The sequence below is a fragment of the Podarcis cretensis genome (genome assembly GCF_951804945.1).
Source record: "Podarcis cretensis genome assembly, chromosome: 12".
Classification (NCBI taxonomy): domain Eukaryota; kingdom Metazoa; phylum Chordata; class Lepidosauria; order Squamata; family Lacertidae; genus Podarcis; species Podarcis cretensis.
The window spans coordinates 11,158,054-11,174,218 of NC_137181.1; the positions used below are offsets into that span (position 1 = coordinate 11,158,054).

The 16,165-nt window shown below is 44.4% G+C and overlaps 1 protein-coding gene across 1 annotated transcript; it reads right to left on the reverse strand.

Annotated features, from left to right (window-relative positions):
* Nucleotides 1–3,807: 3,807 nt before the first annotated feature.
* On the reverse strand, nt 3,808–16,158 carry CRYGN (crystallin gamma N). The gene is made up of 4 exons (XM_079947089.1): nt 13,637–16,158; nt 12,814–13,062; nt 8,742–8,887; nt 3,808–4,347 (listed from the first exon to the last, which is right to left on the reverse strand). The coding sequence occupies exons 1-4, from the start codon at nt 13,655–13,657 to the stop codon at nt 4,212–4,214; spliced, it is 552 nt and encodes a 183-aa protein (XP_079803215.1). The 5' UTR covers nt 13,658–16,158; the 3' UTR covers nt 3,808–4,211.
* Nucleotides 16,159–16,165: the final 7 nt, after the last annotated feature.

Genomic DNA, 16,165 nt, shown 5'->3' on the forward strand with positions numbered 1-16,165 from the left:
CCAAATGTGTACAAAACTAGATGATTGATGCTAAGTAGTACCTGGAATGATAAAGAAGAGCACATTTCCTTGCTCCTATTTCCCCTGTTTTATCCAAATTAATGTAAATTAATGTTCAACAGAAACAGATGAGATTCTCAATTTGTTTCCCTTTATTGTTAGTTTGTGAAATTGCACAGCTGCAGTAAATGCTTGAGATGCAATTACAAAAAACAAAACAAAACAAACAACTAGGCTACTGTACTGCCCAAATCTCAAAGGAATTGGTTTTTAAGAGGAAACCTTTGCACTCAACTGGAGGCGGTTTGCTCCTTGTGCGTTCCTTCTGCTTTTAAGGCAAGTGACGCCGTTGCCGAATTTTTAACTCAAATGGAATTCCGCAGCACTTTTGAGTTTTCGCCTCTCACTGGCACTTGAGATGGAATTCTGCTGGGAATCCACTAGAAACTGACTGTGGTTCCAATGGATAAAGGCCTTAGTCTGTGATGATTGGGGGCTGACTGAGGGCGGTGGCGCAGCGGCCCATAAAATAAGAGAACCACAGAACCATAGAACTGTAGAGTTGGAAAATACCCCATGCAGGAATTTCAACAAAATAATAATAATAATAATAATTTATTATTTATACCCCTCTCATCTGGATGAGCTTCCCCAGCTACTCTAAAGCATCCATGACAGAAAGCTATCCAACCACTGCTTAGAAACCTCCAAGGAAGGAGAATCTGCCGCTTTTCCACTGTTGAACACCTCTTACCATCAGAAAGTTCTTCCTGATGTTTAGTCAGAATCTCTTTTCTTGTCACATTACCCACACAAGATCACGGAGCTCAAAAGATACACTATGTTCAGGGCCGTGCTTTCAGAGAGACCCCAAAATGTGTGTTTTGTGGCGCTGTGCAAGATTTCAGCTCTGAAAAAGCATGGGGGGGGGGTCAGGGAGGCGGGATCTGGGCATGAAATTGTGTGAGGTCATGGTGCCCAAAATGGCCACCGTGCTCTCGCAAGGGAAAATGGAACATCCCAGTTTTTTTGGGACATTTGAGGGGTATGCCAATGATTAGGCAGAACCACCCTCCTGACACCTGCAGCGCCATCCGCTTACCAGGATGGGGCGGGTGGGGACGGGGTGGTTGCAAGTTTGGGGCTGCAGAGACATACTGGTGGTGGCACCAGAATGGCTCTTCCAGTGCAATATCTCTCTCTCTCTCTCTCTCTCTCTCTCTCTCTCTCTATATATATATATATATATAAATTTTATCAGTTTTTTAACATATCATTTTCAACAGTAATTAAACATACTTTTACATCTTATTCAATTTTTTGACTTCCATCAGTCCTGTCTGAAAATTTTCCAATCTGATCTCTTAGTATGCATTTCTTATTTTCCCTATTACATTTCAAACTCATAACCAATATCTCTATCTTTTTCTACCTTGTAACACTTTGTATATTTCTCCTTACAAAACTTCTTGTAGTCCTACTAGCGTAATTTGTTGATTACAGTTGCTCTTCAAATAATTCATATACTTCTTCCAATCTTCTGTAAATCTCTGGTCCCACATGTTTCAAATCTTTCCTGTCATTTTGTCCAATTCTGCATAGTCCATTAATTTTGTCTGCCATTCTTCTTTCATTGGAATTTCTTCTTGCTTCCATTTCTGGGCTAACAATACTCTTGCCGCTGTTGTTGCACATAAGAACAGTTTGACATCTTGTCTATTAATGTCTTGGCCTAGAATTCCAAGTAAAAATGCTTCCGGATTTTTTAAAGAATGTATATTTCAACATCTTTTTCATCTCATTATATATCATTTCCCAGAAGTTCTTTACTTTCTTACATTCCCACCACATGTGATAAAACGTTCCTTCTTTTTCTTTACATTTCCAACATTTATTATTTTTCTTATACATTAGCGCAATCTCACTGTCGCACTGCACCATCCAGATAAGTTGCAGCGGTGCTGGTGTTCAGAGGGCAGATCTGCCCCTCCACAACAGCTGATATTGGTAGGTTGGGCCCAGAAGAAGAGACTGTGCCTATAGGAACCACTGAGAAAGATATCCTGCCCACGTCTCACCCAGAACCTCGGCTCAGCATTTCTCCTTGTGCTATGCAAGCTGAGGACAGCAGGCACGAGTTCACTTGCAGGGCAGAGTCAACCTAAGGTTAGCCGCAGTGGAGGAAAGGGATTCATTACAGAATGCATTCAGCATGGATGCCTTCCGTCCTGTTAAACACCCGCATTTTGCAAGAGTCAGCTGATGATTATTATGATTATTATTTCAAGCACGGAGCGAGTTCTTCCCGTTTTAAATCACTGGCTTTCTCTCCCACTTTATTGCTCTCCGTTCCTAGTCCCAAATGACAACCTCCTCAAAAAGACGGAATAATAAGAAATAGGTCACTGTTCTATTGAAATCACGTCTACGAAAAAGCCCAAGCTGTGAATTGCTGGCGGATTAGCAAGGCAAGAGGTCATGCTGGAGCCAGAATGTACGGTTCTAAACAGAAATATTTAATGGCACTTTGAGCAATTAAAAAAAAAGGGAGACTAGTGAGCTATGTTGGCCCTGAACGGAATGCAGTTTGTAGGGAAAATAATTTTAGGAGAGTGCGGACTCGGGCACAGAGCATCAGTGCCTGAATCTTGCATGTTGCAGCCCAGTCAGGGTGGCATGAGTCATTTTCTTCCCCTACCCCAAGGCAACCTCTTTGCCTTGGTCACTTATTAAAGGGGGTCGATTTCTTTCTAGATGAGGACATAGAAATTTTCTGACATTGCTTCGGAGACAACTCCCTTAGCCACGGCTATGCAGACAAGCTTTGCAAGGGGGACAGTAGAGAAAGACAAGAGGTTTTAGCAGAAGATGGCTAATGGTCAGAGGTAACTGGTTCTAAAACATCTGGAGGGCCATAAATGCTCCATCCTTGATGTAATTGGAGGTGTAGTTTCTTCAGAGTGCTGGAATTTGTGGCTCTGTGTGTAGCTCATTATTCTCTGGGGAAGACTATGACTGCTTACGGGACGTGGGTGGCGCTGTGAGTTAAACCACAGAGCCTAGCACTTGCTGATCAGAAGGTCAGTGGTTCGAATCCCTGTGGTGGGGTGAGCTCCCATTGCTCGGTCCCTGCTCCTGCCAACCTAGCAGTTCGAAAGCACGTCAAAGTGCAAGTAGATAAATAGTTACTGCTCCGACGGGAAGGTAAACGGCATTTACGTGCGCTGCTCTGGTTTGCCAGAAGTGGCTTAGGCATGCTGGCCACATGACCCGGAAGCTGCATGCCGGCTCCCTCGGCCAATAAAGCAAGATGAGCACACAACCCCAGAGTCAGCCACGACTGGCCCTAATGGTCAGGGATCCCTTTACCTTTATGACTGCTTACATGGCATAATGTGCCCTATCATGTGGATAGAATATGCTCAGAGGCACTGTCTTCTTGATGTCTGACAGGGGAACTCTTCCATGGCTTCTTGCCCCTTTCTAGGTCTGGAGTCTTCTGCACCCAGGCCCCTCCGCATCTATACAGCCAACGGGGTGAAATGTGTCATGAAGTGGACTTTGACCAGCCATAAAGGTCCGTGATAGCTTTGGGACACGAGTACACATGCTCTCTCACACTGGCCTACCTCACAGGGTTGTTGTGAAGACAGAATGCAGTAACTAGGGTGTGTCAAATTTTTAAACATAGTCTTCACCACCTCAACTTTCTGTGAACTCTCCAAGCGCAGTTCATGGCTGCTGCCAGAGCACGGCAGATTTCCTTGATCTTACAGACATCGCTCCCTCCTTCTCATTTCCTTAGAAAGAGGATGTCTAAATGGTCTTATGTGACAAAAAGCAGCTTTCCATGCCCCTGTTAAGGGTCCTCAAACCCCGTAATTATATTTACATCATTAGAGTTCAAGTAACAACCTCCTTACCCATCTCTGTATCCCTTGCAGTTTATTGTGAGCCTTCAGAATGCACCATTCCATGAACAATGGCAACTTCTTCTCCCCAAACAGAATCACCTTCCTACCTCAGTTGGCTGGTCCACGGCGGCTATCCATACAGTGCGCTATCAGGCCCTGGACAGCTTAAGCCAATGACCTGCCTGGGCATGTGGAGGAATGCAAAAGAGGCACATCAGATTTCAAGTCTTTATTATTTCACATTTCTAGAGACCAGGAAGGAAGAATCCAGACTCTCCGTTTTCACCAGGCAGTTAGCTAAAAATAGTTGACAACCCTTCTGATTGACTGGATGTTTGCACAGGCAGCTTGCCACTCACTGCAGCTGCTGTAGTCACCTCTCTCGACCACATACATCTGACCACGATAGTTAGGCTCCTCATACAGCACCCATCTGAAACAGAAACAAAATGTTTTCTAGCCACATTCAGAGATGGTTATGGTGCCATATTGGTTTCCTCCAAACAGTTGGCATTTGATGTTAAAAGTTGATCACGGCTAAAATTCTGGTGGCTCCGAGGTGGAGAGATGGACCTGCTCCTTTTCTGGAGGATTGGTTAACCAAAGGTTTAGAAAGCAGCAGTGATGAAGACATTAAACCCAACATATGTATGTCTGGGAGACGGCAGACAAAAAGCAGAAAGAGTTGTTTAAAACAACTGATCACCGTTTATTCACCTTATACAGTTTAACAAATGCGTTATCTTTTCCTCGATGTGAATTAGTACGCACATCTTCCATTTGCTTAATGTTTATCTTGCACATATGTTTGTATTTAATGTGTTTATTTTAGATCTCTGTTGATTATTTAATTGTGTTTGGGTGTTTTGGAGATACTGAATTTGTAATATGTTTTGTTATAAGTTCATTGACCTAGGCATCAATCAAATTTACTCACTCAGCCAACCCCCAAATGTTGGGAACGTTAAGATGAAAAGGCTGCAGAAAATATGCTTTAAGATATCCTCTTTTTCATAAATACATCTAATAAGCGACACAGGGCTTAGAGGCCAATCTACATAATTTCTGGCCAGAGGTTCTATATGAGCACTGGGGTACATGCCCCACCACATATGCCCTATTCTAGTTGTGCAGAAGAACCCATTGATCAAGGCAGGTGGTTTTCTCAGCACCAAGGATAGCGCCTAGTGAAGCAATTTGCTCTAAGAAAGGCTGGAAGCTAAGCTAAACCTTTTGAGCCTCTGCCTGCTGCCCATCTCTCCTAGGCCAACCCTCTGACCTACAGACGGGCACTCCTGCGCTCCCTGCCCTGCCCACCTGCTGCACCTCCTGTGCCACTGGACTTTCAGAGTACTGTGGGAGGCACTTGGTTCCTCAGGCCCAAAGGAAAGCACCTGTGAGGGTTTGCCTCTGGTTTTATAGACCCTGGGTGCTATGGAATCTGGCAATGTGGACTCCTGTCTGCCAGCCTCAGGTTCAGTGGTTCCTTAACTCCCTGCTGAATTCTGGGGTCAGGACTAGGGTTGCCACCCATCCTGTATAATATGGGACCGTCCTGTATTTCCATGTCATATAAATGTGAATAAATCCTATTTCTTAAAGCTACGACAGTCTCCACTGTGTTTTGATTCTCCAAGGAACACAGATCCTGGGTGAGCGCCTGGAAACCCCTGGAATCTTGCCACGGCTTGGCAGAGATTGGGGATGGTGCCCAACTTTTGTAACAATAGTCGTACCTTGGTTGTCAAATGCCCTGAAACTCAGATGTTTTGGCTCCCGAATGCCGCAAACCCAGAAGCGATTGTTCCGGTTTGCGAACGTTCTTTTGGAACCCGAACATCTGATGGTGCTTCTGCGGCTTCTGATTGGCTGCAAGAGCTTCCTGCTGCCAATCAGAAGCCGCGATTTGGTTTTCAAATGTTTTGGAAGTCGAATGGACTTCTGGAACAGATTCTGTTCGACTTTCAAAGTACGACTGTATATCCGTCAACTGAGGATAACACTTCATGCATCTGATGAGGTGGACTTTATTTCATGAAAGCTGATGCTGTAATAAATACGTTACATCTTCAATGTGCCACAGGACTTTCACCTGCATGGCTGTTAAGAATTTAGGAAGCTGCCTTGCTCCAGGCCAGACGCTTCCTCCATCTAATCCAGGAGTCGGCAAGGCTTACCGGTCATGGGCCGGATCACTCCTGCGGAGATTCTTTGTAGGCCGGGCCAGCGCAGCATGACACCGGAAATCGCTTCTGTGCACGTCCGCGACACCTGAAATTGCTTCTGCACATGCCCAGACGTTGAAAATTGTGCCTGCACAGAAGTGATTTCTGGTGTCTGGGCATGCACAGAAGCGATTTCCGGAGCCGCAGAAGAGAGTCCCTGCACCGCACTGGTTTAGCACAGTGCGCGGGGACTCACCGAGCAGGCAGCTCAGCTCGGGGGTGGCTCGGGGGCTGGTTAAACGGCCTCCATGGGCCGTTTTCGGCCCATGGGCCTTAGGTTGCCGACCTCTGATCTAATCCACTATTGCTTCTCTTGTCTATCAGCTCTCCATGGTTTCAAGCAGAGGGTCCTTTAAAATAAAACAACTAACAACAGCCTTGCAGTTGCCAAGCCGTGAAGAAAAGGCTCCTCCCTGGCCACAGAGCACATCTGACAAGCACTTTGGGCATTTCAGCCAGAGAGCCCAGAACGGTTGTCGCCATCCTGCTTCCCCACCTAGCCACAGGAACTACCACCATCCCAATCCAGACTGTGGCCCGTAGCATCTGTCAGAGCACCAGCTTGGGGGAGGCTGCCTTTGAAGTTCTGCTTTTTGCCCTCGTAAGAGATGTTCCCTTGGCACGGAAGCACGAAGCAGCATGAACCAGAACTCCAGCTGTGCCTTACACAAGCCAAGCACTCTCTGGCTCGGACAGAGGGCTCCAGCTCTCTCCCAGGCACGCACATCCAAGTCGTGCCTTCCGATTGTGTTTGTTTGTCCAAAGAAAGCGCATGGTACCATGAGGTCAGAGAGATAGTGGGGGAGGAGCGAGCGAGAGAACGAGCCAATGACATCATAACACAACAACTCCATCACTGGTGAAAGGGTGAGACACACACGATGATTTTTGTTTTTTTCCCCACCCCCTCAAGAGAACATTTGTTCCTGGTCAGAGCGACGATGGAAATACAACCCTGCGTGATCGCCGGTTTTCAGGGGAAATGTTTTTGGGACAGAGGGAGGGACAGCAAGACTGTTGGCCTCTCCTAGTTTGGCACTTCTAGAGCAAAGGATCAGAAAGCAAGAATGTGAGAAGGAGCTATAGTGGGGAAGCTATAATTGGTGTTAATCTTTTCCAGAATAAAGAGGCTTGTTAAGCTGATCCTCTCGTGCCACATGCAAATGTTGTTGTTTTTTTTGTCTCAGATGAACATTTATGACGGAACTGCTGGATTGGATATTGCTAACCTGCAATTATTTATTATTACTACAGTAAGGACTCCACACATAGACCCAAGCCCAGGGTTGGTGGAATGTCAGGGGAGTAGACAGCTGGGTTTTGGTTTCTTTTAAAAGGGGTACCCTGTAGATATGCAAAAAAAAAAAAAAAAAAAATCAATAAATCAATAACCATACATGGCTTTTTTGAAGAAAGCAAATGGAAGCTGCCTTATAGTGACACAGGCAATTGGTCCATCTGGTTCAGTGTTGTTTATGCTGACTTTGAACTGATCAGCAGTGCTTGCAAACCCCATTTTTTCAACCAGCCACATCTTTTCCTGCCCCACATCTGACATCAGGTGTAGAGGAAGTGGATATTAAGTCCTAGACCCAACCCTGGAACATACAAGAGAGACGAGAAATCCACTTAGGAGTAGGTTTAACCTGTATGGGGGGGATGACTGAATGGGTAGGGAAGTGGTAAAAGCTACAGAACTGCAGTCAGAGATGTCATCATCTGTATCAGGGTGGTGAGCCCCCTATCTTCCTCCAGATGTGGATGGACCAGCTCCCATCATTGCTGACCTTTAGCCATGCTGGCTGTCAGGGGCTGATGGGAGATGGAGTCTGGCAGCAGCTGTGGGCAATGCATTTCTGTGGATTCTGCCACCTGAGGCAGTTGCCTCATCTTGCCACAAGGGTGGGCCAGCCCTGACCCCAACAGATCTTGCTTGCCCTGTCGGTTTCCAGAGGAGACCCAAAGTCCAGCACAAAGCAAGACATCTCTCTCTCTCTCTCTCCAGCTTTCAGCTCACATACACAACTCTGGCTTTGTTCTCTCATCTATCAGGCAGGTGAGGTGGGTAGCGAAAGGCCTGCCCATTTGTTTCTATGGCAACAGAGCTCACCCTTTCGAGATGCAGACGATGGGTACTTAACTGGCCAGTCAAAGGAACTGGCATTGACAAACCTTGACAAAGAAACTGGTTTGGCAAGTTTCCTCTTATGTATTCTATCCTCGCAGATGCAGAGTTGCAGGTTCAGAAGGGATCCAGTTTCATCCAGACTGACCAAACTAGCAACTACATCAATAGCAATTTGAATTATCCAAGTGCTAGTGGTTACGTAGTGGAAATGGCACCGTACATGCACACACACAGACACAGAGAGATGAAGTAACAACATGCTCAGGGGAACCCAGAGAGGCAAATGACTCACCCCAAAAAGAAAACAGCAAGATGGGGGCTGAGTATGCTCAGTGTGCAGGGAATAGGAAAATGGTGGCAGCTGGAAGAGAAATGGAATGGAGTACTCGGAAGAGGGCTAAAAAGAGGATTACATGCGGCAACCCTTTATTGCAGGTTACCCTTGTATTATATTGACATCGGTGAGTTACTTACGCTCCATCCCCATAGACTTTGATGGCGTTGATCCAGTTTTTGGCCCAGCCTTGCCTATGCAGGCAAGAGCAATCTTCGGTGAACTCCTGGCTGCGACCACTAAAGTGCCTGCCCTCGAATACTTCGATCCGGTAATTCTCGCCATGCTGTTGGCAAAGGCAGGTCAAAATTAGCTTCATGAAACAGCAGCGGCAAAACCCAGACACCTCGCTTTTCCAAATTCACACTAAAAAGCTTGGTATTGCGAAATATGTGTAAAAATGTATATAGAAAAATAACATTTGCACCCTTCTCTTCTTCTAAGGAGCTCCAGGCAACAGAGAGGTGTTTTTTTCCCCCTTTTCATTTTGACCCACAGGTGAAAGACAGAAATGTGCCCCAGGCCAGCCAGTGAATTCTGTAGCCAGCAAAAAGCCACAGGTGGAAAATAGGTTCAGCATCAGCCCTCGCCAGCCAGCGACTGTTTCATAACTTTAATATTTATTTTGTCTACTGATTTAAAAATTGGTATTCCACTTTTTGAAATCAAAGCAAGATCTCAAGAAGGTGGTTAGCAGCAAACATAAATATATATATATCAATAAAAATGTATTAAAACATTTATTTAAACAAGCAACACGTTGTCCCCCTCTCCCATACTATATACAAAATATGCCAGTGATTTGTGTCCTAAATACAGGAGAAGTAGTGCAGTGTAGTAGTTAAAGTGTCAGGTTGGGATAGGACGATGTTTGCAATTTATTACGCACCCTTACCTTCAGGTCCCAGGGTGGGCTACAACAATTAAAACACAACATTAATATTAAAAAACAGTTTAAAGCAACTCTAAAATTCAGAAATAAGGCGGGTTCTAAAATACGCATCTCCAGTGTCAAAAGCCAAGGTAAAGAAATGTGTCTTCAGACTCAGGTTCAAATTCTGGGCTGCATCAATAGGAGTATAGCATCTAGATCAAGGGAAGTAATAGTGCCACTGTATTCTGCTCTGGTCAGACCTCACCTGGAGTACTGTGTCCAGTTCTGGGCACCACAGTTCAAGAAGGACACTGACAAACGAACGTGTCCAGAGGAGGGCAACCAAAATGGTCAAAGGCCTGGAAACGATGCCTTATGAGGAACGGCTAAGGGAGCTGGGCATGTTTAGCCTGGAGAAGAGGAGGTTAAGGGGTGATATGATAGCCATGTTCAAATATATAAAAGGATGTCACATAGAGGAGGGAGAAAGGTTGTTTTCTGCTGCTCCAGAGAAGCGGACACGGAGCAATGGTTCCAAACTACAAGAAAGAAGATTCCACCTAAACATTGGGAAGAACTTCCTGACAGTAAGAGCTGTTCAACAGTGGAATTTGCTGCCAAGGAGTGTGGTGGAGTCTCCTTCTTTGGAGGTCTTTAAGCAGAGGCTTGACAACCATATGTCAGGAGTGCTCTGATGGTGTTTCCTGCTTGGCAGGGGGTTGGACTTGATGGCCCTTGTGGTCTCTTCCAACTCTATGATTCTATGAAATCGGTTCTGAGCCATGAACCTCACTAGGGAATTCTCTCCCTCAGAGTAGCCTGTTTTGAGGATTGTTGTGAGAATCAAATGGAGGTGGGAAAGAAGGACCCATCACTTTACAATATGAGCAACATCCCTGTAAAGATGTGGTCATGCTAAGGTCTCCAAGCAGTTAGTACTTTTCTTCTTATTGTTGTTTTCAGTGAGTAATTTAATGCCAGACTATGAAAGTGTTCAAACTTCAGCTGGGATGGGGAAGGGGTTGTTCTTGTGACCACCCTAAAGATTCATGGCATAAAGAGAGAGAGAGAGAGAGAGAGAGAGAGAGAGGGAGAGAGAGAGGGAGGGAGATATTTTCAGACCATCCTCAAGTGCCCTTTAGCTGAAAACTTGCACCGGAAGAAATACAAACCACAAAACGACCACGCGCAAGTTCAAGAAAACAAGGCCACAAGAATGCCACTTTTGACATTTGCAAGAGAACCAGACATCCATACATGGGAAATGAATTAAGAACCCCACGAGGAACGGAACTATGAGGAGGAAATTCCAAAACTCACATCTATTTGAGACTGTTTCCCTTAAAACAAACAAACAAAATAATAATCACATTTTCCTTGTTCCTAGTCAAGTCTGTGGTTATTTATACAGGATAGTTGTGACTTTATTAAGCAAGGAAAAGAAAGAAACACACACACACGCCGCCCGCTTTGGTCTCCAGTATCCTGTCTATGCAATTCTTGGAATATGAATTGAGGTAAATTGCTTTGGGAATTTCCCTCTCCTCCCGCCGGTAGGTTTGGTAGGTATTTGTGAGGGAGTCTGCAGACAGGTATAAAGTTCTTTTTAGAGAAAAAGAAAAAGAACCAGCAGACAGAGGACATATAATATATTTATAAATGGAATCAGGTATGAGAAGACTTGGCTGAGGTAGAGGAAGGCTTGTGGCATTCTTTTGGTGGTGGAATCTCAGATATGCTTGAAACATCTGATGGCAGTCCAAAAAAACAACAATCAAAGAAGCGGTTCTCCCGTTCCCAGTCTTGTACATACAGATGCACAAATACACAAATACACACACCTTCCGCTGCAATACAAATTTAGGCTGAAGACAGGAAATAGTGGTTAAAAATTGTTGAGGGTACTTTGAGGGAGGGCTCCATTCCTGTGGTGTGTATGTGTCTTATTGTATTAAATTTTATTTTATTTTTTGCTCTTCAGCTAGTAAGTTTGCAGAATGCCTTACAAAAAAGGGCAGCAGGAGAGCTAACTCATTAGCAGCACAATCCAGTACATGTCTAAAAGAAGTCCCATTGAGTTTTATGGGTTGTTTTCAACTTAATTAGATTAGAGCCACTTAATTTAATAGGCATAAGATAGTCCTGCCCATTAAGTGCAATGGGTCTACTCTTGAGTATGCATCACCACCCACAGCTATTGCCAGGAGATTGAAGTAGGACATATCTAGTGGATCTTAATGATTGGGTCGGGTATTCCTTCAGATACTTGGGTTCCAGGTCATTTCAGGTTTTATGCACCAATATTAATAAGTTTATTTGAGCCTGGTAATGCACAGGCAGCTGCTGTGGGGACTAGCGAACCAACTGGAGTTTGAAGAAGACAACAGAGGCTTAGACAATAGAAAATAGTTGCCTTGCCATGCCTCCTCAGGTGACAGCTTAGAACTGATGAGCAGCCCCAAGCAATGAACTTGGTCCTTCAACCACCAACCCACAGAACCACCATCTTGTTGGGCTTCAGTTTCAATTTATTGGACCTCAACCATCCCAATACTCATTCCAAACACTGGTCAAGTACTTAAACAGCCTCTCCTGATTCAGGTGAGATAGACCACTCTGTGATCTTCAGATGTCGGACATCATCATCATCATCATCATCACTGAAGAGTGGGGTATCACCAACATATTGATTGTGCCTTGCTCCAAATCCCTGGATGACTTCCCCCAATGACTTCATAAAGATGTTAAAACAGCAACTGGGAACACAATGGAACCCCGGAGGACCTCACAGTCCAAAAGCCATGGGGCTGAGCAAGGGACTCAGGTTCCTACAGGTAGGAACAGAACCACTGGGAGACAGAGGTACCAACGCCTAACCCAGAAGGATGCCATGGTCCAGGAGATACAACGTTCTTGTTCTTTGTCTTGCTTGATCACATGATGATGGCACAAAGACCTGGGCTATGAAGGCAGTGTTTAATCCCCTGGAACAGACAAGCCTGCCCAGGCATGTAGAATCCATGTTTTAAACTGTTTTTAGTTTATTGCAATTAAAAAAAAATGTTTTAAATAGTAGTTTACTATTTTTACTGATAATTTTATTGTTTTATACTTTGTAAACTACTTTGAGGTTTTTCTTCTATCAAGTGGTGCATACTTTTTTATGAAAAATAATAAATTATGACCATTCCGGCAAGTTGTTAAAACATACAATGATGCTGAAGACATTCCAGACATCCTCCCAAAGGGCAAGAGTGACAGACATCTGGAAACAGAGACTCCCTGTGATAAACAGGGCCTGTCCTGTCACTCATCAACAACAAAAAAGGAGCACTAACCATCCCAACTGGCTTGCAGGATCCCATTCGGTCATTGTGCCCATTCCAGCGGTGGAAGCCAGGGTATTCGCCATGCTCCAGGATGTACTGCTGGCCTCGGAAGTCTGCGAGGCTGAAACAGATCCAGGCTCCACTCTGCACACAGATGGAATTGACTCTGTTCATGAAGCCCCATTCTTGGAAGTTGTCGCAGGGCCCACTAACCTCCAGCTTCCGGCCTGTGAAGCATTTGCCTTCATAGAAAGTGATCTAGAGGAAAGAGGACGTTCCAAGGATTGAGCTACGGCCATTGCGCGGCCCCACGACCCACCGGTATTCCAAGCAGATGGAATCCGCTGCCAGACGGATTTAATATTGCATTCAACGAGAGAGTTCATTGAAAGCTGGAAGTATTCTTTTAATGAGACATTACAGCTTACAACACTGTGTGTGGCTAACAATGCAACCTCTCAGGGTTTTCTTTTCTTTTATAAACATCATTTTTTAAAATTGTGTATTTAGACTAATTAAGACACACTCCATTGTATTTCCCAATCCTCTTTATCCTCTCGCTTTCATATGCTTTTCCTTCTCTGGAGTTGCCAGATTCCTTGCATTTTAAGGAATGCCCCTTAATCTCAGACCACCCCAGCTTGTGTGGCCCCATGCTGCAAGGCAACACAGCCCCACAATGTTTTGGAAAGCATAGCTCCATTAAGCCATCCTGTCTCCTGTTGGCATCCAAAGCTTTTCTTTTTCCAGCTCATCTCCTTCTCCCTCTTTTTTAAAAAAAGCCTCTGATCTCATACATAAGCAAAGTTACGAAAAGGAACACGTTACTTACTTTTCCTGAATACTGAGACATGTTTCACTGGCAACTGCTAATGCAGAGGCTGACTCCCGAATGGGATTTTCAGAGCCACGGGAAACTCTACTATATATCAGCAGCAGGGAGACCAGGTTGGGTTTGTAAGGCCTGCCAAACAATGCACACTGGGGATGGTTCGTGCTTAGCTGGCAAGAACGGCATACCTCTCTCTCTGCTGATACGGGAGTTTTAATTTAATCCAGACAATTTAACAAAAGAATCACTCGTTGGGGGATTTGAGCAATGAGCATCGAACATTTACAGTTCCTTTTAGAGAGAAGCTTTATTTATTAGACAAGGTAACAAGCCAATTTTCACCTGCTTTTAACACAGCACACGTAAGCCTTTCCTCCTGGAGCCCATAGAGTGAGTCTTCAGAAGATGCCTTAGAAATTAGGAATGTGCCCTATACTCTATTGGTCTGTCTAGTCCAGCATTATCTGTTTTAACTGGAAGTTATCTAAAGCTTCAAGTCTCTTTTTCCTCTTCCTTCCTTGCCCCCTTTTCCTTGTGTCTCTTTTTTTAAAGATTGCAAACAGGGACTGCCTTGTTTTAATTGTATATATAAACCACTCTGGGAGCCTTTTTAGCTGGATTCTCAGATACAAATGTACTAAATACAAGTAAAGGAACCAAAGATCCTGGATATGAAATACACTGTATGTAAAGTGTAGGAACATAGGAAGCTGCCTTATTATTATGAGAATTTGCATACCGCCCTTCATCCAAATATCACAGGGCAATTCACAACATAAAAATGCAAGATAAAAACACTAAATACATAAATACACAAAACACAGGCCTGAAGGATGTTTAGAATTACATCTGAACCAGACTGCAGCAACAGCCAACATACAAACGCGGACTTGCCCTTCTTTAGGGGAAATGGGATCTTCTGCTCTCAACTAGAGGCTTCCAACAAGTGTTTCCAAGAAGCAAATTCCTCTGCGGCTCTGCAGAGGGTAGCTGTGTTGTACTCACATTTTCCTCGCAGAAAACAAGCCCCTATGGTGTATTAAAGCACAGAATGGCTATGTTCAGAGCAGCACCTTCTTGCTGTCCTGCTTCATCAGAAGACCTCATTAAACAATACTGGAACCAATTGTTAAGCCAAGCCCTGAAAATACATTTCTATTGCCAAGCTTCAAAATAATTTCTACATTGCATATGTACACCCCCCCCCCCAATTCTATATGGCTTATAAACGCCCTGCAACTATAGTTAATTCCTATATAAACCAGCAGATATGGAATGAGATCAAACTGGCTCAGCAAGTGCTATTTTTGTACCAGCACGCAATTTATTAGCAGGAACATTTTATACATTCAAAGCGCTCTAGAGACAAAACTAATTAAATCATATTACCCCTGGGGAAGGAGCTAATGATAATCATTCCTTTTTCACAGTTGGGGAAATTGGGCCAATGGGAGGTCCCAAGCCTCAAGAGGGAAATAATGGCAATGGCAGACTTGAAATCTAGCCCTCCAATGCTTGTACTAGGCCCCCAGGTGCCAGACTGCTTTCATTGCTTGGATCTTGGCAAAGCTTGCTGGATGGAGAAATACAATGCACCACGCAGCATGCTTCCATCGTGAGCTCGTTATTTTACCAGTATTACCATTTTGTCTTCACAATCAACCCTTCAGGTACAAGAAGGCTGAAGCTGTGATTGGCCCAAGGTCACCAACAGGACGCATGACGAAGCAAGGATTTGTGCTCATTCATCCAATCCAATTCTACCTACCGCGGAACCCTTGTTCTCAGATCAGAACTGAACTATGCCATTTGAAAAGGGGAACCCTTAGCATGTTTCAATGTACGCCCAATATGAAATGTGGGCAGCTGGCGGAAAGGTTTATGATTGGCTGCTGTGGAGTATCACTCACTGAGGATCCTCAACTGTGGGAGAGGGCTATTGACCTCGCGTCCTACCTTCCCAAATGCATTTGGAAACAGAATGCTGGATAAGACATCTCGCTCCTCTGAGCAGCAGGGTCCTCAAGTTATTATGGCCTTTGCTTTCATTATTAAATTAGTACACCCTAAAATTCATGCAACGGTCAAGACACTTTTCAGAATAGCATACAGAGCAGCAACCCAATTGAAGTATCCCAGCCTGCTGAGATGTTGAACATTTTACTACGCATCAGCTTGACCACCTAGTATATTCACAGCTTCCCATTTTTTGTGTACCATTTTTGGATGACGAGTAGTGCTGTGACATCTTATTGTGGAATGAAAGCTTTAGGCCCACATCAAATAAGTGAAGAGGATCAAACTGGATCGTACTGGCAGGAAAGTGAGGAAATATACTGGCAAGGGGGAAAAAACCCAGTTCACAAGATTGCGTTCAAAAAGATAATATGCATTCAGTTCACCCGTTACTGGAGCAGTAAATATACCATAATTATGGCCTGGGGGAGGTAATATACTGCTCAAAGCGCAAGAACAAGACATAATTCTTCTTCAAAACCTGGAAAGTACAACCAAATATGTTAAATTCAA